The 26,068-nt window shown below is 50.9% G+C and overlaps 2 protein-coding genes across 3 annotated transcripts in view; one reads left to right on the top strand and one right to left on the bottom strand.

Annotated features, from left to right (window-relative positions):
• PACRG (parkin coregulated) overlaps positions 1–2,561 on the bottom strand; it is a 367,271-nt gene extending 364,710 nt beyond the window's left edge. Inside the window, exon 1 of the mRNA XM_045843455.1 lies at positions 2,409–2,561. Within this exon, the coding sequence (XP_045699411.1) occupies positions 2,409–2,561 (153 nt within the window). The remainder of the gene's footprint in view (positions 1–2,408) is intronic.
• Positions 2,562–2,980: 419 nt separating this feature from the next.
• PRKN (parkin RBR E3 ubiquitin protein ligase) overlaps positions 2,981–26,068 on the top strand; it is an 831,387-nt gene continuing 808,299 nt past the window's right edge. The window contains exon 1 of one of the 2 annotated variants that reach the window (XM_045844065.1): positions 2,981–3,125. In XM_045844065.1, the coding sequence (XP_045700021.1) occupies positions 3,119–3,125 (7 nt within the window). In that variant the 5' untranslated portion in view covers positions 2,981–3,118. Of the gene's footprint in view, positions 3,144–26,068 lie in introns of both variants that reach the window. The other variant, XM_045844064.1, reaches the window with a different exon arrangement.

Below are 26,068 nucleotides of genomic sequence, written 5' to 3'. Positions count from 1 at the left end.
GTGTGCTTATAATACTAAAGCACTCCCACAGAAACAAGAACAGGCACATACAACTCCTTAGGGCACAGTTCTGTTTGTCTTTTGTGGCAGAACACTGCAACGGTGACTGATTTATTAGCGAGTGTTCGAAAGAGGGAAGGGAAGGCAAGCCCTAACACCAGAAAAATGTTCGGGGGGGGGGGGGTCGGCTTTTAGAACAAGGGGTGGTAATGCAGAAAAGCTGGAGATAGGTATATTATTTTCTGAATAAAAATAAACCTCAAAAAAGAGGGGTATTTTGACTTTATAATGCCAAAAGTTCTACACTGTTGCAAACAGAAACAGTGAATCACTGGTTGTGAAAATAAAAAAAGGTTTTATTTTTTATATCACTAAAGTTAGTTTGTATTAACAGTATTGTCTACCTTTCTGTTATCAAAATTTTATCGTTGTTGTTGGTGGTGGTTTTCCTTGGAATATTAAGTATAGGGAGTTTGTTTTGCTGATCCTAAATTTCCAGAACTGTGTTTCACAAGTTATTAGTCAAGCTTTTTAAAAAAAAGGTGTTGATTGAATGACTAAATGAATGGCTGAATAATGTTTGCATCTATGAATTATTATTTCTTCTAAATAAAGTGACATAATTACCCATCATATTTTGAAGATCCTGGTAGAAAAATAGGTATTACACAAAAATATTTTCCCTAAAAATATGAAAACAAGATCACTTATCTCCAATACGATGTTTCAGTAAGATGGCTGCTTTGTAGCCCTGGCTGGCATAGCTCAGTGGATTGAGCTTGGGCTGAGAACCGAAGTGTCGCAGGTTTGATTCCCAGTCAGGGTACATGCCTGGGTTGCAGGCCATGACCCCTAGTAACCGCACATTGATGTTTCTCTCTCTCTTTCTCCCTCCCTTCCCTCTCTAAAATAAATAAATAAAATCTTTAAAAAAAAGAAAGCTGCTTTGTAATCCGGGCTTTTTTTTTTTTAGTTTTGTAAGGATACTTACTATATGTGGCAATATTGAAATATTTGATTATCCAGAGTTATATTTTAGTGTAAGGCCTTTAAAAAAGACATGATTATGAACATAGGTTTAGAAAAATAATCGGACCAATATTTTTTATATCTGTGAGAAAACATAGCATTGAAAAGTCAGTAAGAGTATAATCATAAGAAAAAACAAATAATTCGCTTGAACAGTTATGTTATTTGGTATTGCTGATAAATAGTCATCTTGCCTCCCACGACTACCTATTCACGTGCAATACACACACAGCAACTGAAGTTACAACTAGCAGAAGTTCTCATCTATTCACAATCATTTGAACTATTGTAAAGCACATGCCAACAATCAGAATGCCATTTGTTACCAGCATGGAAATGTAGCCTAGGGGTCTAGAGGTAATCCGTTTCATTAATGTTTTCATTGAGAATGTGGTTTCAGAATTGGTGTTAGTTTTGCAACATTTACGTGAAACAAATAATGTGACACTAGAAAGCAACATTATTCATTTAACATAATGAGCTGCTGTGCAATAAGTAAGATCCTCCCAGAGAGTAAATTACATAAATGTGAAAGCTGTATTTATTATTTAACATCTCATTCCCAGGCAGGTGCTTACTCACTAGCAAAACCAACTTTAGCATACAAAATTTGAAGTTGTTCAACAGACAGAAAGGCTTTTTTAAAAATGTATCATGCATGTAGTTAAAGCATCTGTTCCTTTCTCTTCAACAGTATTGAAACAATTTTAACTACCATAAATAATAAAAATGCAATATAAATTGTATTAATAGCCAGAGGTATTTGAACTGAAGCTTGGATTTATAAAAAAGTTATCATTTAAAAGGTGTGGTTGGAAACAGACATATTAAGTTGCCTTTCAGTATTGTAACAAGCTGATACCACTTAATAAGAAAGAATTTTGTTACAGGAAAGAGTGTTGTTAGACTAATTGCTAGGATATTCTGATATTCCCTAGGTTGAACTGATTTCTTATAAGTTATGTTCCCAGTTGTATATGAGCACATGGCGAATTTGCAAAAGAGTTTATGGTCCCTAAGAACTCGCTGGCTGTAAGACCTTCTGCCGAGTGGGGCTAGTTGAGCAATAACAAAGGGTGTGTTTTTCCTTCACGAATAGCTTAAGTCTTAAGCCTTAAGAGTAATTTTGGGTGGTCTAGAAACCATAAGCAATTAGAAAAGTGCTTCTAAATGCACAGAAAGTATCACTTGCTCAAGATCCTCTCTAACAACCTAGCCTGGACCTCCACACAGTTGGGCACCATCTGCTACTGGCCAAGTAATAGCCTTTTTTGGCAAAGACCACCCAGGTCACGGCTCCATACTAGGGCTGGCCCTCCTGGGCAACCTTGTGTTCACTGATTCTCAGCGAGTGCACTCAAGTCAGGAAAATCACTTACGACTGAGTTTTTCATCATGGCTTTGACTGTGAAGCCCTCAGAAACCAGGGTGTGAGGCTGGTGCGCCGGGAGCGACTGTTGGGCCAGCAGCTTGGTCTTCTTCTTTGGCATCTTTTCAGGGTATTTGGTGAGGGTCTTTTTTTCTGCCACCATCTTCCTAGAAAATGTCTTGTTCTCGTAACACGTGTAGTACAAGAATCAGTAGGTTTTACGGATGGGAGGAGGTCGGGGGAAAAATGTCAAAAGGCGCGTTAATGGTAGACATTCAACCGCTCGTCGTGCCCAGGTTGATCCAGATGTTGGGCAGCTCCTAGGTGACAGGTTTGAGGGGAGGGGCGGGGCGGGAAGCAGGCGGGATCTCGGCTGGAGCTACAACGAGCTTCCAAAGGTGAGCTTCTCGGTTGCTAAGCGACGCATCAACACTGGGGGTGAATGGCCCCACCCCCGGTGACGCGTGTTTCCTGGGCCTTAACCCGGAAGAGCGGTGGGCGGCAGGCGGGGGTGAAGAGAAACTTTGCGCTAAAACTACGACTCCCAGAAGGCCGCGGGCTGCTCACAGTCTGCGCGTGCGTACTCCGACAGCCGGGTGTGGAGGAGAGGAGTCTTGGTAGCTTTTACTCCCCGACTAGCCGCTGGTGAGAGGCGCGGGCTGGCGCCCGTGATCGCGGTGGCCCCCTTCATGTCCAGCACTCTGCACCTGCCCAGTGACCATGATCGGTACGTGGTGCCTGTCAGGTACAGCCTCTCTGCGCCGCCCTGCGCCCAGCTGTGGCGCCACGCCAGTCCTCGGAGGACGGAGACTCCAAGGTGCCTCCTCCCCCACCCCGGGTGTCAACTGTCAGTGGCCGCGAGGCCGTGACCCCGCCGCCGGCCTCCCGCCTCCCGCTGCCCGTCGTGCTGCGGGAGAGAACGTGTGTGTGGTTATAAGCGCCCGCCCCACTCCCGGTTTGACAGGCTGCCCGCAGTGACAGGTTGGCGAAGGAACCTGGCTTGCGCCCGTGCGCCCCCCCCCCAGGTGGAGCCCCGCCCCCGCGGTCCCGCCGCGAGCGCGCCGCCCTGCAGACCTGGGGGCTCCGTGCCAAGGCCCCCTGGGCTGCTGCCTTCCAGCTTAGCCCAGACAGACAATGCAGTCTATACCCACGGTCCGTGGGGCTCCTTAGGGGAGTCTCTAGCGGCGCGTTCAGCTCCAGTGGAAGGAACTTGGTGATGGTGGTGGGGATCCTAAGGAATTCCTGCAGGTGGATTTAAACTCCTTGTCCCCTGGAATTTTTCCTGTTAAATCTCTCGTCGGCGGTCAGACGTGAGAGAGTAATTAAGGGCAAATAATAGCAAGGGTTGAAACTTATTGCATAATGGATGAACCGCACGTATTCATTATGAAAAGTTATTGAACACAGAGCGACCTAGGTGCATTATTGTGAATATAGTTTTGGAAGTGGCTACTAGAATTGTTTATAAACACTGTGCGACAAAGTTCCTGTATTCAAGGATCACTAAGCCCACAGTTATTTTAGGAGTTATCTCTGAAAATTAGTGGAAATGCATGGTGTGATTAGAAAACATTGCGCCCCACTGCTCACATGGTTTCTCAGGGGAGTTTGGGGAGTCTGTTACGACAGAGGCTTGCTCTAGAATATGTGTGTTGGTTTGGTGAGTTTGTTTGGGCATTATTCCCGATGAGCGCCGTTTACAAAACACTTCGGATCGCATCAAGGGCCTTTGAAGTTGGATGTAGCCAGTCCGTAACGATGAGAGGGGGACTTTTGAAAAGTGGAAGTTGGCATGCAGGGGTACGCTCTTGCCTTTCCTGTGTTAAATGCATGTTGACGTGTAAAGCCGTCGGCCCAGCGCGGGGAGAGTCGCGCGGTTAACCGACCCGCTTCGCAGCGATGGTAAAACCTGAGGCTGTGGTCCCGCGTCTCTTCAGATTCTAGTGTGTGACTTTGGGCAGTTACCAACTCGAGAAAAATGTATAAAATGTTTTTGAAACTTTTGAGTTTTTAAGTGAGAATTGCATAAGAACCACATGTAAACACAAATCTGAACTGCATCAGAAAAACAAGTAGAAAAATATTTTTCAAAATCCATACTGTCAGACTTTTAAAAGATAAGGTATACCTTATTTTGAAGATGATTGTGCAAATGTTATTTTAATTCTACTTAATCTGGTGTATGGATAACTTTTTAAAAAGATTTTATTTATTTATTTTTTAGAGAGGGAAGGGAGGGGGAGAGAGAGAGACAGAGAGACAGAGAGAGACAGAGAGACACATCAATGTGCGGTTGCTGGGGGCCGTGGCCTGCAACCCAGGCATGTGCCCTGACTGGGAATCGAACCTGCGATGCTTTGGTTTGCAGCCCGAGCTCAATCCACTGAGCTACGCCAGCCAGGGACAGTTATCTTCCCTTTCTCAAAACCCAGAATTCCCTCCTGGCACCGAGACCGTTTCAGAATCTCTTACATTGTCACTTGGGTAATGACTGATGTGTTAAACGCCCTGACCTAGACAGCTACAGAAATGCAAGTTAATTGAAGTCCATGAAAAACTATGACTTTGCGAGACGTATGGAGAAGGACTTTAAGAGAGTGTGAGCAGAACAGGAACACAGGAAGAAAATTCAGCTTAGGAAAATGTAATTGTTGGCACCTCTTTTTATGTATTTGACCCGCTTTACTCTCTACTCCGCGCCCCCTACTCCCCCTTCCCCCTGGTAACCACCACACTGTGGCCTGTGTCTGTGAGTTTTTGTTTGTATTGTTTGTGCGTTTGCTGCTTTCAGTTTCATCTCCCACATGTGAGTGAAATCACGTGGTGCTTGGCTTTTAGTGACTGACTTATTTTAAATGAGATTCTCCCACGAGATTCTCCAGGTCCCTCTGCGTTGTCACGATGGCAGCATCTCACCTTCTCTTACGGCTGAGCCGCGCTCCACTGCGCAGTACGTACCTGCCGCGTCTTCCTCATCCCGCCCCCCCATCGAAGGGCACTCGGTGGTCTCCACGGCTTGGCCACCGTGAATATGCCAGAATGAACGTAGGGGTGCATGTGTCTTTGCCAATGGATGTTTCCACAGTGTTCCAGGAGGTACGCAGAAGAGGGATTCTGGGTCGTGCGGGAACTCTATCGTGAATGTTCTGAGGGCCCCCCACACTGTTTCCGCGGTGGCTGTGCCAGGTCACGTCCCCACCTGCAGCAGGTGAGGAGGGTTCCTTTCGCTCCACAACCTCTCCCGCTCTTGGTGCTGCCTGTCTGGTTGGGAACAGCCATTTGGACAGGTGTGAGGTGGTGTCTCACTGCAGTTTCGATCTGTATTTCCCTAATAGCTAGTAAAGTTGAGCATCTTTTCGTGTATCTGTTGGCCATTTGTATGTCTTCTGGTAACAAGTGTCTGTGCAGGTCCTCTGCCCGCTTTTTAACTGGATGGTTTATTTTTTGTTTTTGAGTTGTAGGAGTTCTTTGTGTATTTTGAATATGAATTCCTTATTGGAGGTATTGTTTGCCAATATCTTCTCCCTCTTGGCTGGTTGACATCTCTATTAAAAATATATTTTAGCCTTTTTTTAAATGAGCAAGTCTTTGTGTTTAAAATTGAATTTTAATAGTGATATTTGTGCTGTACTCTAAATGTCCTAATGAACCAGGTTTAGGTATTTGAGTAGTATCAGATATTAAAGCACATGGCTATATGTACAACACTGTTGCTAGGGCTGGAAATCAAATTCTATGTCTTGTTCTTTAAAAAGATTTTTGATTTAAAATTATATAATAACTAGAATATAGTCTCTTCTTAACATCTTTTTAACTTAACATCTTTTAGAAAACTAACATACCTGCATGTACAGATCTATTGCATGGTAATCCCTGCCTAATCTTTTATTTTATGGATGTACATAAATTATGCAAATGCTTTTCAATAAATGAGCCTTCAGTAAGTTTACAGACAAGTGCTATCATCAGAATGTTTGTGACTATATCATTTTATTTGCATATGTTAGCGTAGATGTACAATAACAATAATAAGGAGGTTTTCTAGACAAGACAAGGTGTTTGTCGATTTTGAATTTTGCAAAGTATTGATAGTTCCGAATTGTTCTAAGGTTAAGCACACTATCTTACACTCCTATGTATCACAACAAGGCCCACAGAGCTGCCCCTCTGGGCTGAAAGATTGCAGAAAGACACCCTCTGGATCACCTACTGGCTGTCCTCTCTCTTCTGTACCCCCGGTACCCAGGGTCAGTGCCTGCAGACAACGCCCAGGCTGCGCGGCTGCCGCGGGGGGGGGGCCCGCCTCTCCAACAGTGTTTGTAAGACTGCCCACCTCCCCTGCGTCCTGTGAAATATTTTTATGTTTTCCTTCTGACCGATGAAAAACTGTGTATTTCAATGTGTAAAATGAACGTATGAAGGAAAAACTTTTCACTTGTCATTTAACAATGCATTTGTTATTTTCACAAGAGCAGATGCAACAATTATGCACCTACTGTGTGCCCTGTACGGCTCCAGGTGCCGGGATACATGAGTGAAAAATCAGAAAAAAATGCCCTGAGGGTGACCCCAAGCACCAGCACTGGGCGCTAAAGCTTCTCTTTATGATGAGGTGGAATTGTGTCACAAAAGAAGTTCTACTACATTTTTGCATAGAAGATTTTGCATAACTATGTACAGTTCTTTGAGTCCAAAAGCTCTAAAATAATGACTTTATGACCTTTTAGATTTTGGAACTATTTCTAAAGGCTTTTTTTTGAAGTCTGCATTTTTTGGGGGGGAAACTCATAGCTTTATCGCCTGAAAATGAAACAATGGAAGTACTTTGTACAAAGGTACGCAAGTCCATTTCCACCTCCAAAGCTTCTTTGAAGAGTGCACAAAGAAAGGAAATTCTCCTCAGTTCAAAATGCTTCATATTCATGAAAGCAGTTTCAATGCAGAATCCTTTATTCCGTTAGCTTTTAGCTCTTTGATCAGGGAAAATTGTTTCTTACCTGCTGTCTCTTCAGCCTTTAATAGGGGCCCAGCGCTTATTCAGTGTTTCTGTTTTAATTTGCATTTAATGAGCTCATTTTAATGTTTCTGTATAGTAATCTGAACGGCTTCTCTCTTAAGTTTTGTGATGGTAGAGAAAGAGATTTATGCGGCTGTTGGCTGACTCCGGCTGCAGCTCGCCTTCCCGGCCGATGTACTAGGAGAGAGTCGTCACCCCCTCCCCCCACCCGGTCAGAAGGAACTGCGCCAAAACCACGGTCTCCCCCAGAAGGGGTGTCCTAATTACCCGGGACTCCCGCCGGGTTATGCAGATGTCTGTTCCCACTGAATCGGAAACATTCCTCCTCGGCTTAACAGGTGTGCAGTTCGCAGCCCTGGTTTGGGGGGTGTCACCTCTCTCCCAGGCGCTGGCTCAGGCTGTGTGTTCACTGCCCGTGGGGAAGGAACGGGGGAGCCGTGGGACGGAGGAATACTTGGCAGCGTTCAGACCTTCCCCACCAACAGTCCGCCTGTCCCTGAGGATGAAGAGTTTGTGATTTGGTTGGACAGATGAGACGCGTATTTGGGGCGAGGATGCTGCTGTCTCCCCAACGGGAGCGGAGTGATGAGAGAGCAATGTGTCTGCGTGAGCACACATGTGCCCACCTCACGCTGTGACTTTTCCTGTGACTTTTCCTGTCCCCCTCCTTTGCTCCCGCCGCCGCTCCCTGAGCTCTGACTGCCTTTCCTCTCGGCAGTGCATCTAGAAACCGCTGTTCACCCTTCAAGATCCCTTTCAAGTGACACCAATGTCACATGAAGTCTTCCGTAAGGTCTCCACCTGTGTATCGCCGCTCACTCATTTCTGAGTCCGAAGCAATTAGCTCCTCCTTTAGCACGAACCAAGAAATTAGCAACTGCTGCTTGCTAGCTCCTTGCTGATGGCTGGAAAGTGCACAGAAAAGGAAAGGCCTGCAGTCCCAAGCAGTACGTTCCAGAATGACACTCGGCCAGGGAAGCGCGGGAGAGGGTGGCCGCTGGAGCCCGGGGCCCCGCTCTCCAGAGGGGCCATCTGGCGGACAGGCAGCAGTGGACCCCGAAGGCAGCGTTCCGAACTGGGGCTGGGGCTGAGGGGCGAGGGAAGCACGTGGCGGGGAGGGCGTGTGGTGAGGCGGAGGCTGGGGGAGGAGGCTGGCCCCGGGCTAGGCCCTGGTGAGCAGGCAGTGTCAGGAGGGTGGGTTTTCCTTGCTCGTGGAGGAGTCACGGAGCCGTTGTGCCCGGAGAGCACCGTGAACGGATGGTGTTCCCGAAAGAGGTCCTTGGCCCCGGGGAAGGCTGTAGCGCAGTGCCCGTAGTGCCGAGAGGCCCAGGTGACCGTGATCGACTTCCGTGTTCTCTCAAGTTCGAGGTCATCGTCCACTGACAGTGACAGGGCGGTTGTGGGGTAGGAGGCGGCTTTTCTCAGGGTGAGGACCTGGGTTTGAGGCATCCTTAACTCATCCCTGATCAAGGGCCGTATTTCCAAAACACTGTTCTTATTTCTGTAGAATGCATTGAATTGTCCTTTATTGACAGGTCTGCTTTTTTTTTTTAATGCTTCCAATGCTTTAAATTCATTTGTATTCCAGAAACAGCCTGTGTGCGGTGTGGCACACTGACGTGTGACACGTGATGCTTGGGTCCTGCTCATAGTCTCTTCTCTAGATGGACAGGACCGTGTCGCTGCAGTCAGAGCTACTGCACAGTGCAGGGTGGGGGTCCTCTTTTACTCGTTTTTAAGCAACTGTGCATATATGTACATATGTATGTATGTGTGTATGTATGTATTGGGGTGTGTGTGTGTGAGAGAGAGAGATCAATTCGTTGTCGCACTCATTCATGTGCTCACTGGTGGATTCCCCCAAGTGCCCTGACCCGGGATCGAACCCACAGCCCTGGGGTGTCAGGACAACACTCCAACCAACGGAGCTACCCTGCCGGGGCGATTTCCTCTTTGACATCTGCATAACTTGTATGCCCGGCCACGTATTGAGAGCATCCTGGAACAGATGCTTGTGTTTTTAAGAGTATTGATGGATTTTTGACCATTTCTCCGATGTACTTGGAAGGCTTGGACAGGGCTCCCCATAAAGGGTAATGCTAGGGTCCCCAGTATGGGAAGAGGGTCAAATTGCTACATACAGCAGATAGAGCCTCACCCATCCTTCAGATCCCTGCCCCGCCCTCAGCAAATTAGGAAAACAGTCACTGACTAGGGAACTAATCAGTATTGGTGTTCCAATTGGGATGTTTTGTGACTAGTTTACGGAACTGATGAATGTACCAGTTATTCCTTTTCATGAAATGTTTTTGGGGTCTCAGTGCATAAAGAAGATGACCCGACGAAGCCCTTTGTAAACACGCAGTGATTTCTCAAGCTCAGTGTTCAGACTAGACCCATTTTCCAGAACCGGGAAGGATGGGAGAGGGACATCTCTGACTCACTCTGGGCCGTTCGTGACGTGGGGACTCAGACGGAAAGTGTGCAGTGGTCGTGTTCCTGAGCTGAACCTTTGTTTGCCCCCCTTTGAACCGTCGGTCACCGTCCTCGCCAGAGTTTTCTTCTTTCTCCGTCACCCATGTTGTGCGTGTGTGTGTGGCCCGTGCAGTTTCTCGCTGCACGAAAGTCTCCATCAAATGTGTTGATTTCTTCCCATCAGCTCAATGTCTGGGAAATCCAAAACTCTCACCCTTGGTCCCCGACACCAGCGCTGCAGACCGGGTCTCTGCGGCCGCCTTCACGCCCTGACAGGCAGCGCACGCCGCAGGGCACTTGGAACGCTCTTTTGGGGGGGGGGGTGCCCTGATGGTTTGTGTCTGGGGCTCAGCATCCAAGGAACGTCTCCATTGGGTCCAGTCAGGGTCATCGGAGTTCTTGGTATACAAACTTATTGAAAAACTCCTTGTGGCTCCTGCAGCCAATTTAGTTATTGTAAAATAATTCATATGCAGCGTGTGCTGGTGAAGTTAGAGAAGGGGAGGTGACGTCATTGAGGTTAAGGTTCTGGAGGTGACATGCTTTTTTTTTTGTCCTCAAGTAATGACGACAGGGTGGTCAGCATGAATGACTTGAGACTGATAATGTATATGAATTCTTCAGTAGTTAAGAACTTGTTTTTAAAAAGTATAAACGTAAGAGTTCAGTTACCATAACTGAAGAGTAGGCTACCCCCCACATTTTTAGCTATGAGTTCTAGGATTTTTTTTTATTCATTGTAGTTTTGTATGTTTTTCAGATCTTCAACATTAAGCCTATGATGTTTTAGAAATATGGAAATACAATGTTATAAACACAGTCTTAAGAGTAGGACAAATATATCACCACTGTAATATATGTAGAATTGATTATACTTTTGTGACAAATTATGCCCCATAAATGACTGGTGGTAGCATTGAGTAATTTCATGCTTTGGTCGTAAAAATAGTGTTTCCTGGAAAACAAACATTATTGTAATTTTGCTACCTTTTCTCAGTGTCATTACACACTGCTGAGGCACGGCTCAGCGACCGCGTTAGCTTCCCATTGCTGCTGTAACAAGTGACCACAAGTTTGGTGGCTTAAAACAACACGACGTCCATCTCTTCCAGTGCTGGAGGCCACACGTCAGGAGAGAGTTTTAAGGGGTGGGAGTCAAGGCGTTTGCAGGATCCGGCCCTTCCGGCAGACACGCCTGCTCCACTTCTGAGGCCCCTGCCTGCCTGGCCCCTGGCCGCCTCGCTCCGGACTCTGCTTCTGCGGTCACACACTTCTCCTGCACTGTGATCACACATCCCTCTGCTCCCTGCCCTACGGACCTGCGGGGCCACATCCAGGGGCCACCAGGATAACCTCCCCGTGGCAAGGGTCTTCATTTAGTTGCGTCTGCAGCAGTCCCTTTTGCCACAGGTCCGAGGACTCAGGGAGGAGGACGCTGACGTCTCGAGGAGGTCCTACTCAGTCTGCCCCAGGTGCCGTCAAGGCTGTCCCCGTTTGGAAGCCGGTGGTGGTGTCCTGTTGCGAACTAAAGATGACAGATGGAGGACACGGCGCTGGCAGTAACGCTGCTTGATGCTGCCTTTCCCGAGGTCACCCAGAGGCAGCGCAGTAGCACTGCCCAGGAGGGGTCGGCTGCGCTTGGGGGCGTGGATTAGTGGCTAAGCCTGGACAAGGACATAACTCAGCTTTCAAGGTAGCTGCCCCAGGTGGCGCAGGAGCATGTGGCTCCACTCCAGGACTGGGTGGTGAGTCACAGCTGGGTCATTTGCTGTGCCAGCTTGCTCATTTGTATCCTGTCGAGCAGGGGAAGCTTTGTCATGCTCCTGACGGGAAATGGGACTTCACGCAACCGCACGCGGTCGGGCGACCAGGAGCAAATCACCATTTCACGTGCATTTTGATTCCCGGTTTGCCAGCTCACTGTGAGTGCTAGACATCATGCTCCTGCAAAATGGTCTAACATTGTCTTGCCCTTCATACATAATAACTAATCTGGCTTGGTCGAGGGTTACAGCGAGATGTTTTCAATAAATGCTAGTGAAGTTATAGAGGCCAAAAAAGAGCACAATTGTGTGGCTTCATTTGCTTCACTTTTTTAAAAAAAGATGTCAGTGTAGCATTCAGTTTCGTGCAGCAGTTTTCGCTGAAATACTTGGAAACCATTTCATGACATATTATTCGTAGAGTTGGGAGAAACTAAGGGAAATATGGAATACATTTTTTAAATGCATGCATAGTTTGACTTGTAAGAGAAGGAAAAGTCCCTTTTTCATTGGAAAAAGGGAAGAAAATGAATGCTACGTAGGTTCTGCAAACATCTGCTGAGGGAGCCAGTCCCAGGACTCGTGCCTGGGGCCGTGTCTGCGTGTCTGGGCGAGAAGTCACAGTGCAGGGGAGATGCCGTGGGCATCAGCAGAGTGACGACCGGCAGGGGGCAAGCTGGAACGGAAGCTTCCCTTCACGGGGTCTCATGGGTGAGCCAGAGGGCGTGGAGGAGCCATGCTGAGGGATAGGGGTGGGGGGCGGGGGTCCCCAGCAGGCGTCTGTGCCAGGCTGCAGTGTTCCGGCTTTGCGTTGTAATGAGGAACCCACTCAGTCCTCACCGCCAGGAGAGGGTGTGGCCAGGTTTATTTTTAGAGGGAACTTCCGCAGCAGGGCCCGTGGAGGCCCATGCACTGACTGTGGTTAACACAGAATTTATGACCAGGCTAAGCTGGTCTGTGCTGATTGAATGAAGGGTGACGGGTCAGCAACGAGTGGACACTCTGCGTTGAATCGTAAGGCCCGTTCAGGCCGAGGAGGAAGCAGACTGCAGTGCCCACAGTGGCCAGGGGCCAGTGAGCACGGCCTGGTGAGGCAGGGCTCCTCTGCCCGTGAAAAGTGGCAGTGCCGTGGCCGAACGCCACGTGCGAGTTTGAGTGAAAAAAAAAATGAATGCAATCGGCGTAGATTGATTCACCCGTCTTGAGTCTATGGCACCACTGCCCCATCGAGGCCTTGAAGCGCTTTGGACGGATCCGCCGCCTCGACAGACTCGGACCCGCTACTCCCTCGGAAGGCCCGTGCGCCTCAGGTTATTTTGACAGGTTTGTTCCCCTGCGAACGTGTAGAGCCCCAACCTCACTCCATTTCAACGTCGTGTGTTTAGCGACCCGCGGCCCCTCGACAGAAGAAGTACGCTCATGTAGTAATTGTTGACTTCGTGACGGGCTGAGTCCGCGCAGAGGAGGAGACCGTTGTCCTCTCGCTTGTTTTGTCTCCTCCGCTGTCCCTTCCCGAGTCTGCGGCCGGGCGCCGCGCTGCAGGAGCCCGAGCTCTGCGGATACCCGCCGTGGGGGTGGCCCCCACGCCCAGCGCCAGCCCAGCGGGCGTTGAGATGGGCGGGAGGGTTAGTGAACAGGGCAGCGACTACGCTCTGTGGTTGGATTTTGCCCCATCCTAAGGACATTCAAACGCTGCGTATTCTGAGAAGAGGGCGGGTTCCTTTTCAGAGAGACACTTCAGTCTGTCACCTTTCCCTGCGCCACAGTGGCAGCGAGCGCAGGACGGTGACTTCTTCCCTTCTGGCCCACTCACTGTCGTTTCTCCTCATCACTCGCTTCTCCGGCGGGAGCCCCGGGAGAGGGCCATTCCGTCACTTCAATCCTGGACAGAGCCGCATTTTACGGCAGTCGCCCTGTGCACACGAGGTTCGTTTGGGGTGGGACTCGGATGGAACCCCGTCTCCCTTCCACCTTTAGCTTTTACCTCCACCCTGAATGTGCTTTTGCCCCGGTGTGTGTCCGTATGTCCTTGTTCCCTGTCGCAGCTTTTCTCCGTGGAGTCCTCTCCGTAGAAACATATGCTCAAAGCTTCCCAGTAATTACAATATCACTAAAAGCTTCCTAATCACATTACCGAAACGGAACGTTAAAAAATCTGATTTTCCTTGATCCAATCATTTCAATTTAATTTTCGACTGCCGCATGACGGATGGACGGAGCCCGGCGGGCCGGCATCCAGGAGAGCCCGGGATGCCGAGAGCCTCACGCAGACACCTTGCAGGCAGTCCGCTTAGGGCAGCGGGGGCTCGGAGGGGCTTCTGAATTGGCAGGACAGACCTGCGTCCATGCTCTCAGTGTGTGGTGAGCTCTGATGTCATCCGCCCAGTCCCCTCTCCGGAGCGTTCACGCACCCCTGCCCCAGCCCCGCTGGACGACAGAGCCGTCCCCGCGCTGAAAGCCCTGAAGCCCGATGTTTCCCAGAAGTGTTCCAAAGGCGTCCTTTCACGTGGTTTTAAAGCGAGGTTTAAGCTTTAATACGTCTTTGAAATGGTGGGTAGCTCTGAAGTTTTTGCAAGCACAACTCCAGCCGTGCCTTTGCCCCCCGGCCTTCCTTCTGCCCGCGCACGGCACACAGTGTCACCCTCCCGGGAGGACCCCGAGCACCTTGACGCACACGCCCGCCGTTTCCCCAGGGCTCAGGGGCGGAGACGCGGTCGCCCTGCGCACCCGTGCTCGTCGTTTACTTTCACCTTTAGGGAGTCACGCAGACCCGGGACTGTGAAATGACGGTCGGGAGCAGTGCGGGTTCCCCTGACTTTTGGCACAGTGTGTTATGGTCACGTACACCACAAAGCAGTGGATCCAGACTGTTTACCGGTTGCATTTAATACCCAGCCAGAAGCCTGGGTATAACTTTGAAGTCGTCTGATGTTGGCTTGTGTAATTCTACTCCCCAAGTGTTACTTCATCCTTATAATTTTTTTATTTGCCTCTAACAGTGAGTAAGCAATAGCTAACAGGCAGATCTTTTGCCGTTAATTATATGAAAAGTGCTGGGTGGGGTCGGGGTCTTGTTATGAGATTTCTGAAGGTGAACTTTGAACCCTCCACACTGGGTTTTGGTAGGGTTTTTGATCGTGGGAAAGTAAAATTGTGTTTCTCAACGCTTTTGAATTCCTTAAATCTGACATATTTTTTTTCTGCTTTTCTTCCCCTCTGCAGAGACATAGTTTTATAGACAATGGCCTTTTAGTCATCTTCTGCTTCCATGATAGTCGGCTTGTTTTTGTTAGTTTGGCTGATTCCCTGATTGACAGCACTTCTGAAAATCAGGCTTGGAATCCAAATACAATGTATCACTGAGGCTGCCAGCATTCCTTCACTCCCTTCCCCGCCAGGCCATCCCCAAGCCTCCCTCCCCCCGGAACTAGAGCAGAGCGACACCTTGTACACACGTGTTCCCTCCTCCCCGCCGCCGTGCACCGCAGTGGAGGTGGCAGTCCCCTTTGGGGGCGTGGCTCCGGGGGCCCTGGGGAAATCTGGGTTTACGTGGAGTTCCCACAGGCGAACCCACAGGTTTAGGTTCTAGAAGGCGGGAAAGTGATCCTGATTTTCCCGTTGATACGTTCATGGTTTTCTCGTGTTTGCATCGAAGAACCTAGGACGAGTAGCTCCAGCTGTGGAGCAGCGGGGGCGGGGGTGGCTGCCCGGACTGGGCTTTGTATCAGGTGTCGTGGGTGGTCCCAGCCAGAGACGAGCAGGTTGGGTCTGGGAACTGAGTTTTACTCATGAGTTTGCCTGTTCGTGGATCATAGGTACTGGCAGAAGACGGAAGAACTATGGGTCAGAAGGAGAAAAGACTTCTTAGTCATGGTACAGAAAGCTGCGTAAGTGTGTTCGCATTTACGCCAGTTTCCTCTGTCCCCAAATCCCACGGGGCGGGGGGGGGGTTGTGACACGGCTCTGGTGGGATCCATGCGTGCAGTGGGTTTGCACTGTACCTGAGCTCCACTTCCGAGCACAAAGAATCCACCACTTTTATAGCAAGCAGCAAGCACACCTTCCCTTTGTCTGGGCATAAGCATTGTCTCATTTCTTAAGGCCGTCAGGTGCATAAACATCCCAGAGAGATGGCGCAAGTGAAAGGGAAGTTCAGGGCTGTGCACCCTTGGCCCACTCAGCGAGACATGCAGGAGCATGTCAGAGGCCCAGAGGACCTGTCTCTCCCAACACTCAACAGTTGTCCCTACACCGCCTCCATCTGTGACGAGTCTTCACATCAGCCTGCCACTCCACGGTCAGTCGGACTAATTGGGCCCACAGAGACTGGCACCAGATCTAGTCAGTGTGTCTCACGCAGCTGTGATCAATAGGATCCCGAGCAGCAGGATGAGGCCAAGTTGCAACATTGACTTCATTCATCTGCCTCCCCGCCACGCCCCGGGCTCTCCAGATCAGCTTATGGTGAGCAAATCCCAGGCCGAGACCAGCAGGTCTTAATTAAGACGGTCTAATTCAAGTCTGTTCTGTTCCGACTCATGCAGGGAGTTCGTAATGCCCTGTCGCTCTTCGCTGTCTTTGCCAGTAATAACAGGGGGTGATAAATGGTGCAGAAAGCAACTCCCGTGCCCGTCGGAGAGCCGTTTCACGGTCCACTCTCCGCTGCACCGAGAGCACCGGTCACTCCGGTCTGGACTCTGCCGCTACACTTGATTTGGTTTGATTAAGCCACTCCGGCAGTGTTCGGAGCAGCTGCAGCCTTGGTCGCCGCACGGGGCGCAACCTCAGGCTGCTCTGGAGGTAGGACCAGCCTGCGCAGGTGCACGAGTCGGTCTGAAACCAGCTTGTGCCAGGCTGGGAGTCGGCACGGGTGTGAGGGGGAGGTCCGTGATTAGGAGCTGCCGCCGATGGCATCGGGCGCGGCAGAATGGTTCGGGACCAGCCGTATCCTCAGGACTCCTCCTGTCTTCGCTGCCCGTGGGTGAGGTGACAAGCTCAGAGGTGCGTCAGTGAGTCAGGTTGGCAGCCGCTGCCGCTGGGCGGCTCACCTGAGTCACATGGCCATTTCCCAGGCTGAGGCACTGAGCACAGGGGACCAGGAGGGCATCAGGGACAGGCCCTCAGAGCTCCTGGGATTTGGGGTGATCCTCCTGGTCACCAGGTTTGTCCCTTTCCGCCCACCGCCATGAGATCGGCGCGTCCTTTTCCAAGGGCTGTGACGGGGTCTCCCCTGCAGTCATTTCCTACTTGGGCCCAAACCTCTGACTGGAGGCGTCGGCGCCCGGTGGAGACGGGCATTTTCACCGAGCTTGCAGAGGCCGTGTCCAACACTTCGGCCACTGCAGAGGGACGTGGTGGGCAGTGTGCTCGGCTCAGGGACCCAAATGGCCGCTCTCTCCGAGAGCCAGAACCACGAGAGACCCACAAAACACCCGGGGGCTGAGCCAAAGCCACACATGGATGTGTTAGGGCTTCTTTTCACTGGGCTGCCGCCTGGAGGGTGGACCGGCCAGCCGGGCCTGGGGGTCCTCTCATGGGAAAGACAAACGCTTCGTGCCCAGGAACGGCCATTTTCGGGTGAAATCTCTAATTATCAGTATGTTACAGTCTACAGGGTGTTCCTCCCCACCTATCTGGATTCGCTTTGCCCGCTGCCTGAGGAAAGATGTCTCTTAATACCAGAGATCAGTGAAAAGGAAAGGAATTTATCACTCATTTGAAATAACACAGACTAAAGTTCCCCACACATGCACACAGTCCTCCCAGCACCCTCCACGTGGCAAAAGGGAGCACTTCCAAAGCCTCCTGGTCCTGACTCTCACCCAAGCCTCATAGTCCCAACCAAGACACCAAAGCCATGTGGTCCTAAACAGACGCCTGGTCCCAAAAGAGAGACACCCAATGGCTGCTGTGCCTCCGTTTAAATCCCAGCACCAACCTTCCTCTGCAGCCCCATTTCCGGCTCCTCCCACCATTGGCCGCAGCTGCTCGTATTCTGGGCGGGTGTGGCCCTGTGGTGTGGGGCCAATGATCTCCAAGCTCTTCTGGACCCCATTACATATCCCTATTTGGGGCTCCCCTCTCGGCTGCACCCTGCTACAAGTGTATGTCTATGTAACTTCCTGAGCCTTCTGGGGAGGGCTCTGGCTAGGGACCCAGCTGCCTTACTGAGGTGTAGAGACCAAGAGATAGTGACAGCTTTGGACTCAGGGATGTTTTTGATTTGACTTTTTTTAGCTACATTCTACTTCTCAGTGATGCCAGCAACTCGAGGATGGTAAGGCCGTGACATGCCCACTGACCACGTCTACTTTCGGCCCGTTGTTGGGTTGCCTGTATGAAAGAAGACACCCTATTCTCAGACTCACATAGTGTGGAAAGCTAAGAAATGACCCTTCAGTTTCAGAAGCCACACTGGTCCAGCCAGAGTCAGTTGCTCGGACAGTAACCTGGAAAAGTGTCACCTGTGGGAAGGCACCAGGGCTGTCCCAAAGTGAGAGTCAGAGGTTCGATGGTGGTCAGCTTGGTGGGAGCAGACAAGCAAGCGTGGTCTCCACCCTGAGAGACAGACAGGCCGCATCTGGCAGGGGTCACGGTCAGATGTGCAGTGGGGGCCTCTGCGTCTAAGATGCCTTTCCGCGGCGCCACGTCCGCAATGGCAGATGTGCTGCCACCTCTGCTGTGACGACGGATCCCAGCAGCACAGATGACAGTGATCTGGGCAGCACAGGCTGGAACAACCCCTTGATTCCAGCTGGTCGTCTCATGGAACGGGCCCTTCCCACGGGCACCTGCGTCAGGGACCCAGCCTGATGAGCAGCCACGATTCATTTGCACCGCTTGTGGCCCTGCAGACGGGCACCATTCACCTGCCAGCCTACAGTCCTCCACACGGTAGACCAGACGGACCACCAGGCCTCTGACAGTCGCCCACAGGCCTGTAATATGTAAAATGCCTGGTCCTTAGGAGCACAGCCTGAGGCGGGAGGGACAGCTCTCAGCTCAGACCACCGTGCTGACTGCTCTGTGTCACAGTTGGTCCCCCAGAGCGGAAATCGGGGTTGGCTGGCCACTGCTGTTCGGAGGAAGCAGCAGCTCCTAACCACGCCAGCTCGCCACTGAGCCAGATCCCACTCACTGAGAGAAGCCGCAAGGGCCTGCCTGAGCCAGCAGACCTGCTTCACAGGCCGGGGTGGGGAAGACAGGTCTTCCCAAAGGACGAGCGGCCACGTTCGTTTTCCTGTAACACCGAGATGACGCCAGTGCCAGGCCTGCTGCACTCTCGACCGCACTCTTTCCGCCTGACGGGCGGGGCCCGTGGAGCCTTCCTCGTCCCCACTCATTGTCACGTCGGAGCAGGCCCAGGTGGAAATGAGGGCAGGTGCTTGTTATCCGTGAGAGCCGAGGTGCACATCGATGGCGACTTGTTTAAAACAGTGGCTCCACCGAGAAGGCGACGCCCTTGTGCTGGGAAATGACCTCCCCGTGGACAGCGGTTCCCGAGCACGAAAGCCCTTCCGACGCAGGAGCCGCGAAGAGCAGGCGTGTAGCGCATGCGTCCTTACCGTGCGGTCAGACGCAGAAGCCACAGCAGCAGCACAGTTAATAGGCGCTCAGGGCTCCTCCCACAAGGCGACCCTAATCTCTCTTGCCCACGGAGAAGCCCCAGCCCCAGGGCTGAGGTCGGTGCCCCTCCCCTCCGCGGGAGGAGGCAGGCGGTGAGCCGGGTGTCCGCATCCGACAGAGGCACAGCCGTCTGAGCCCCTCTCTTCCCTGCCGTACCAGGGCCGGCGTGTACGGCTTTCAGCGCCTACCCCGTGGGGACAGGAAGGCCTAGGGCCCCCTCCCCCCCGATCATCCATCTTCTTAAGGAACTGGGAGTCGGAGTAGAGGGGAAGACGGGATGAGGCGGTGTCGCGGGAGACGGCTGCTCCGTGTCAACGAGCGCGGCGCATTTGCTGCTGGCCTCCAGCGGCTGCGACTGGGGCTCAAGGCAGGGGACTTGCAGTGCCAATGGCTGTCTCCAAGCCCAGTGGCCGGTCACCCTTCACAGACGCCGCTGCCCAGCTTGGGGACCCCTCGGCTCCGCACCCACGCGCGGCACTGCCTTTCTGCTGGGCAGGAGGTCTCGCCGTCCCATGGCCGTGGCGACGCCGCTCTCTCCGCTGCATGCAGGAGAGTGCATGAGCAGCATGGACGTCCAGCGTAGCTTGTTTCCGTCCCACGCTTCTCCTCCCAGTTCCGTTTTCCCTGCCGCACGCGGACGAGAGCGTTTACGCACAGATCTCGGGGAGTTTTTTCCTATTCCCTCACCCACTCTGGGGGCCCGTCCTCCTTTGCCCCAGCGATCAGGTCTGAGGCCTGATTCACCCGGACGTTGGACTCCCGGGTCAGAGGCAAAGCCTGTCACCGCCCGTGGGCCACCCACTGTGTGAGCATCGCCACGCCGGCGTCCGTGGCCTTGCTGTAAAATCCCACGGTCCGGGTGGCAGCTGTGGGTGCAGTGCGTTTGCGCCGCCACTGAGGAGCTCGGGACTTGGAGAATCCCCGCTTCTGCAACGAGCAGCAACCTCGCCCGCTCTCTGTCTAGGCACAGGGGCTGTCTTTTCCCTTCCTCTGCCAAAGGGCCCTGAGAAATGGCCCCCGGGAAAAAGTAGCCAGGCCCTTGCTGTCTTGGCATGCCCAGTGAATATGTAGGACTGAAGAGGCCAAGGAGATGCCTGCCTGCCCCACGAGAAGCAGCTTTCCTTGGCCTCCCTGAGACGCTGTGTCGGAGTCGGCAGCCTTGCTCCCAAAGGTGCCGGGAATGGGGCAGGCCAGTGGTTGCAACCGGACATCACCGGCTCTTGGCGTTTTGGCCTTTGGGCTAGTGAAATAATAGGTCTTTTCAAAGTGTGGGGAAACTCTTGGCGTAGAAGAGAAAGACAACAATTCCGTGTTTCTTTTATTGTTTCCTCACGGCTCAGACTCAGGGTCAGGAAAGTCCTCTTTGGTTGTTTCTGAGGGACCCAGTTCGCCTGCCCACCTCCAGTCTGTCGAATGTGAGACGCCCCGCTCCGTTGTTTGGCTTTCTCTAGAATGTAAGGAAATTCTATTTTATAACTTTATATGTAAAGATAATTAAAATGAAGATTTGATTCCCACGTCTTTTACCTTTCCTTGTAGACTATTCTTAGTGTATTTGCTGGTCTTCATTGGGGCACAGAACCTGTAACTTTCTAGTGTCGACGTGTGAATGGCTTCTCACCCTCTTTCCAATACGCCCACCGTAAACATTGCTTCCCTTTCCTTGGGACACAGCCGGATTGAGTCCCTGGGAATGTTAAAAATTAGCTCCAGTAGCTATTCTTTTTTAGATTTTCTAAATAGTTTTAACATATGCTACTTGCTTTTGTGTTTGTCTTATCTGAGCCCATAGATTTTGAAAGTTAAGTTGATCATTTATTTGGGATATTTTTTTCCTTCAGAAAGAGAATGCATTACACAAAATAGTGATTGTACTCATTCTTTAAGATGACAGTAAAACAGAATATTTATGGTTCTCTCAAACCAAAACCAGAGATCGGCTGGCAAAACTAAAATGTTTCCATTAACCCTTGTATTGAATAACCTTTGGGAAAGCGTTTGTTCTTTCTCCCGCCGTGGTAAATATGGTGGCCTGACTCTAATTGTACTTTGCTTTGTTGAGTATCTTTCATTCTATTAGAATCGTCAGTTATTATACTACAATAACTACAAGTTAAAATAGAAAAAGAAGAACAGGTTGCCTTAGACCTGTTATCCGATGCTTGGTGATTCCCATAACCTAATCAGCGTTTGCTTACTATATGACATTTATGTTGTATAGCATAGAGGTGAGGCTGCTAGGTGCCTTTGCATACTGTGTGCATCTGCGGATTATCTGGGTTTAGTCCCCAGAGGTATTAGTTACAACCTGGTGGGGAAAACCCTGCTCTCTAAGGTGGGAAGCATCTTTACACTTATCAGTTCAACCCACAATTTAGTGAACTTTCCTGTATTCACTCTACAGCTATTTTTCTTAAAGAAGTACATGTTTAGGAAGAAAAGTCTCTTTGAACTCTCGATGCAAGGCTAAAATTATGAGGACGATTTCCCCTTTCTCTGTGGTAGCAAAATAAAAGAGATGGTGTGCTCACACATGCAGATTCCAACCAGTGTGGTTGGTAGGCTAATAGGACATTTAGCTCTTACCACGTCCTCAGGAATTTTGTCCAACGCGTAGGCATATAAGTGATGGGCTCTCTCTCCATGCTGCACGTAGAAGAGAAGTTGAAATGGGTAAATATAGTGCCTGCTGTTCACTGAGAGCTCATGCCATGCGGTCCCGTGTTAAGTTCCAAGTGCCATCCTGGCATCATGATGCTTAATCTCAACAACTTTGTGACATTATGGTCTTCCTGTGACCCAGGAGCAAACTGAAGCTCCCAGGGTCAGGTGGCTTGCCCAGGATCCCCGGCAGTGACTGGCAGGGCTTGGACGTGCGCCCAGCCCGTGCGGCCAGGAAGCTTCTGCACGTGGATGTTGCCGCTCCCCGTGCTCTGCCCTACGCTTCCTTTTGTCTGTCCCGTCTTCCCGGGTCTCTTGGTGCTTTCCTAATGGCACCCTCCCCCGCCCCTACCTCCTGAATCAGTTTGGAGGCTAAGGTAGCAGGTGAAGCTAAAAAATTTCTCTGACTTACAACAGTTTCCCACAGAATTATCTTGTTGAAAGCAAACAGCCCATCTGGCTCCCTGCTCTCACAGAGCAGAGCTCCCGCGTGGGCTCGGTGACTGGCGCTGGCTGGCTTCCACGCAGCGCGGCAGTCGGCCCCGAGCAAGATGCACGCAATCTGCTTCTTCTGTTTCTAATAAAGGAGAAGAGTGCCTTCATCTGCCTCTTTAATTCATTTGCTCGAATGTAATGTCCTCCTTTCTCACAATAGCAGCACTCCCGCTGTGGGTGGGTTTTTTTTGTTGTTTTTTAATATGCAGGTAAAATGGAAACTACATAAGGGCCACATTTCAGTACAACGATGCAACGAGATAACGCTAAGACTTGCATTGTAACGCCATGACATGAACTTGTTAGCTTGGTGGCTCCCATGGGTTCTCGGGCACCCAGGCGGGTGGAGGGATGCCGAGGAAGCCACGTACCTGCTCTCAGAACCAAGAGGAGCATTTAGCCTTCTGCTCCGAAATCTGCGGGAGTCAAACGGCTCAGCCCTGCGCGTCCTGCGAGTTTGCCTCTAAGCGCCTCCACTGAGCTCCTGCGTTCCCGGGGACAGCAGCGGGGACCGTCCTCGGGCCGGTCACCGCCTTCCCGCGGGGCTGGCTGAGGCTGGCGGAGCCGTGGCTTCAGGATGGAGCTGAGCTGCCCCCGGCCAGGAAAAGTGTCGTGCTTCCCCTGTCTCAGAGCAGAGCAGAGTCTCGTGAACGTTACCAGCTGCTTGATACAGATTTTCATTTCTAATTTTCTTTTGGAGCCAGGTCTCAGGAGGTCATCATGCCATGTTTGATGCTTTTCCCGTGACTGGCAGCTCTTCCCCAAATGTCGTTATTTGGAAGGAGGAGTTCAAAACACCAGCACCTTGCCTCATAGAGGCCTGGTTTCGCTGGTTACGTGTCAATTCCGAGACAGGGATGTCTAGGTTTTGTCCCAGGCCCCCGATAACGGCGGCTGTGAAGTGCACAGCACCTCTGGATGGGTCCTGCGGTCTTTAAATTGCACCCACAACATCACGAGCGCAAATGACGCTGCCGACAGAGCTACTCCTGCAGCCCTGTGCTCTGAGGGAGCAGGATCTCCAAGGGCGCCCTGTGAATGGCTGGGCAGGGTGGGGGCCACCTGGAGAGGGCCTGACCCTTTCCCGTTCCCCTCTGCCCTCCTGCCCAGGCCGCCCCACCACAGCTACCCTTGTGGGCTTCTGTGACAGGCCAGCATGCCGCTGGGTCTGGAGGGCTCCCATCACAGATGTTACAAAAGTTAGGAGGGCCAATTTCTAGATCTTGTTGCTAAAGTCTTTGCTTATTTTATTTTATTAAGATTTTATTTGTCTTCAGGGAGGGAGAAAGAGAGGGAGAGAAACATCACTGTTTTGTTGCCTCTCCTGTGCCCCCTACCAGGGACCTGGTCTGTAACCCAGGCATGTGCCCTGACTGGGAATCAAACTGGCGACCCTTTGGTTAGCAGGCAGGCACTCAATCCACTGAGCCACACCAGCCAGGGCAGTCTTAGCTTATTTTAATGTTTTTCATTTTTGTGCTAAAGAAACATTATTTACTAAGTAATATGTAAAATACGTTTTGATCTTTGAAACTTCACAGTTATCTATGTTTTTATTTTTCAACAGACTGTAGAACTCTCTATACTTGGTAAATACAATACAATTATTCTATTTAGTTTAAAGCTGGCCAACAACAAGTACTGTTTTTCTTGTAGATCCTTATGATATAAATAAAACATAAAGTTCTTTTTAAAAATATTTTATTTGTTTATTTTTTAAAGAGAGGGGAAGGGAGGGAGGAAGGGAGGGAAAGAAACATCAATGTGTGGTTGCCTCTCACGTGCCCCTCACTGGGGAGCTGGCCTGCAACCCAGGCATGCTCCCTGACTGGGAATTGAACCGGCGACCCTTTGGTTCTCAGGCTGACACTCAGTCCACTGAGCCACACCAGCCAGGGCATGAAGTTCTTTTTTTTACAGTTGAAATGTGACCATCTTGGAGCACCTACCAGGCTCATTCATATACAGTAACTAGTTTAATATTCTTAACAAACTAGCTCTCCTGATCCCTAATGGCTTAAGATGAAGAAATCAAGCCTTCTTTTTTTCCATTTAGAACGTATTTATATTTATTCACAGACATTTATAAAACATAACACTGCCTAAAATTCCTGAGCTGACTGTCCTTATAGAAGTCATGCCTAAGCTGCACAGTTGGAACCCATAGAGCATGTCTCCTAAAAACGTCACACGGTGTCCGTGAGCTTGGACACTGTTTAAGCGTGACCGGGTCGAGAAGGGCCCGGGCACTCGTGCGTCTGCGTACTCCACTGGACACCTAGGATGGAAGGCTGGAGCCGAGGAGGTGGCTGCAGGTGACTCAGTTTCCATCCCGATGCCCAGTCCTCTGCGGCACGCGGAGGAGATGCGGCAGGTGTGCCCCGGAGCCTCGGCTCCCCAGGGGAATGCGAGGTCGGGGATTCCCCCCAGCACCTGGCAGGGGGCCCATCCTGGCCACCGCCCGCTGGGGCCGCCGGAGCGGGCGGCACTGAGCCCCGTCTGCCCCGATGCAGGGTGCATGCGCTGGGGCAGTTGGGCTAGTTCCGGGGCCCGGACGGCACTGTCTTCATGCTTCTTGGCTGGGACTGTCTTGCCCAGTCCCAGCTTTTAAGCTCTTCTGTCCTCAGCTCTGGGACGGGGCGCCGGGGCCCATGGGCGTGGCCTTCCACATCCCCTTCGGGGGTCCCCAAGGTTAACTGCAAGGGCCTCAGCCCGGTGCCTGACACCTTGCGCTGCTGGACGGTTGGCCTCTGTGGGAGACACGGAGGAGGGGAGCGCGCGTGAGAGCTGGCCCGCGTTACTCGTCCTCCGCCCGGCCTGCCTCTGGGGGTGGGCTCGCTTCCTCTTTCCCAGGTGTGGGGATTAGAAGCCGGCTTTGGTTTTCTGCACAGGGTTGAAAACAGAACAGAAGAGTGTGGTTATGAGTTCATTGACACGGAATAGAGACAGGCTAAAGATAACATTTTTATAATTTTTTCCATGTATTAAAATATTTTTATTTAGAGGAAAAAGCAGGGTGGAGAGAAGCGTGGGGGGGTGGGTAGGGTGGGAACATCTGTAATAGTGTCAACGATAAAAATAGAGCTTCCCAAGAAGTCAGCTTAATTAATATACTGTCCCAGGGGGCTCTGGAATACAAGAGACTGGGTCTGCACATGGCAGTTTTCCTACCGTCCCCCCATCGCTGGAACTGCAGTTACTGTGGGTTTTCACAAGTTCAAGAGATGACACTGTGGAACCATACCTTGATTGGCATAGAGGCATCTTTCTCATCTGTGTGACTTCAGCCTTGAGCATTTTAGAGGTTGTTTTTGAGGGGTTCCAGCCTAGAAGGAGGCGTAGGTAGAAACACTTCACTTCCTTGTACAACCAAAAGGAGGATAACAACCAATTTGAAAACAAAAAACAACCAGAACGGCCAGAAAATCAAACTGCATGGAACTCCGACAGCCAAGGAGTTAAAGAAACATTCATCCAGACTGGTACTCGGGGACAAGGAAATATGGACCAAATGAAAGAACAGATCAAAGCTCCAAAAATAGAACTAAGCGATGAAGAGATAGCCAGCCTATCAGATGCAGAGTTCAAAATACTGGTAATCAGGACACTAGCAGAAATGATTGATTTCAGTCA

Source organism: Phyllostomus hastatus, unplaced genomic scaffold (assembly GCF_019186645.2).
Source record: "Phyllostomus hastatus isolate PE091 unplaced genomic scaffold, TTU_PhHast_1.1 phas_contig_40, whole genome shotgun sequence".
NCBI lineage: Eukaryota > Metazoa > Chordata > Mammalia > Chiroptera > Phyllostomidae > Phyllostomus > Phyllostomus hastatus.
Note: the sequence above shows the minus strand (reverse complement) of the source record. Positions and strands in the feature narration are given on the sequence as shown.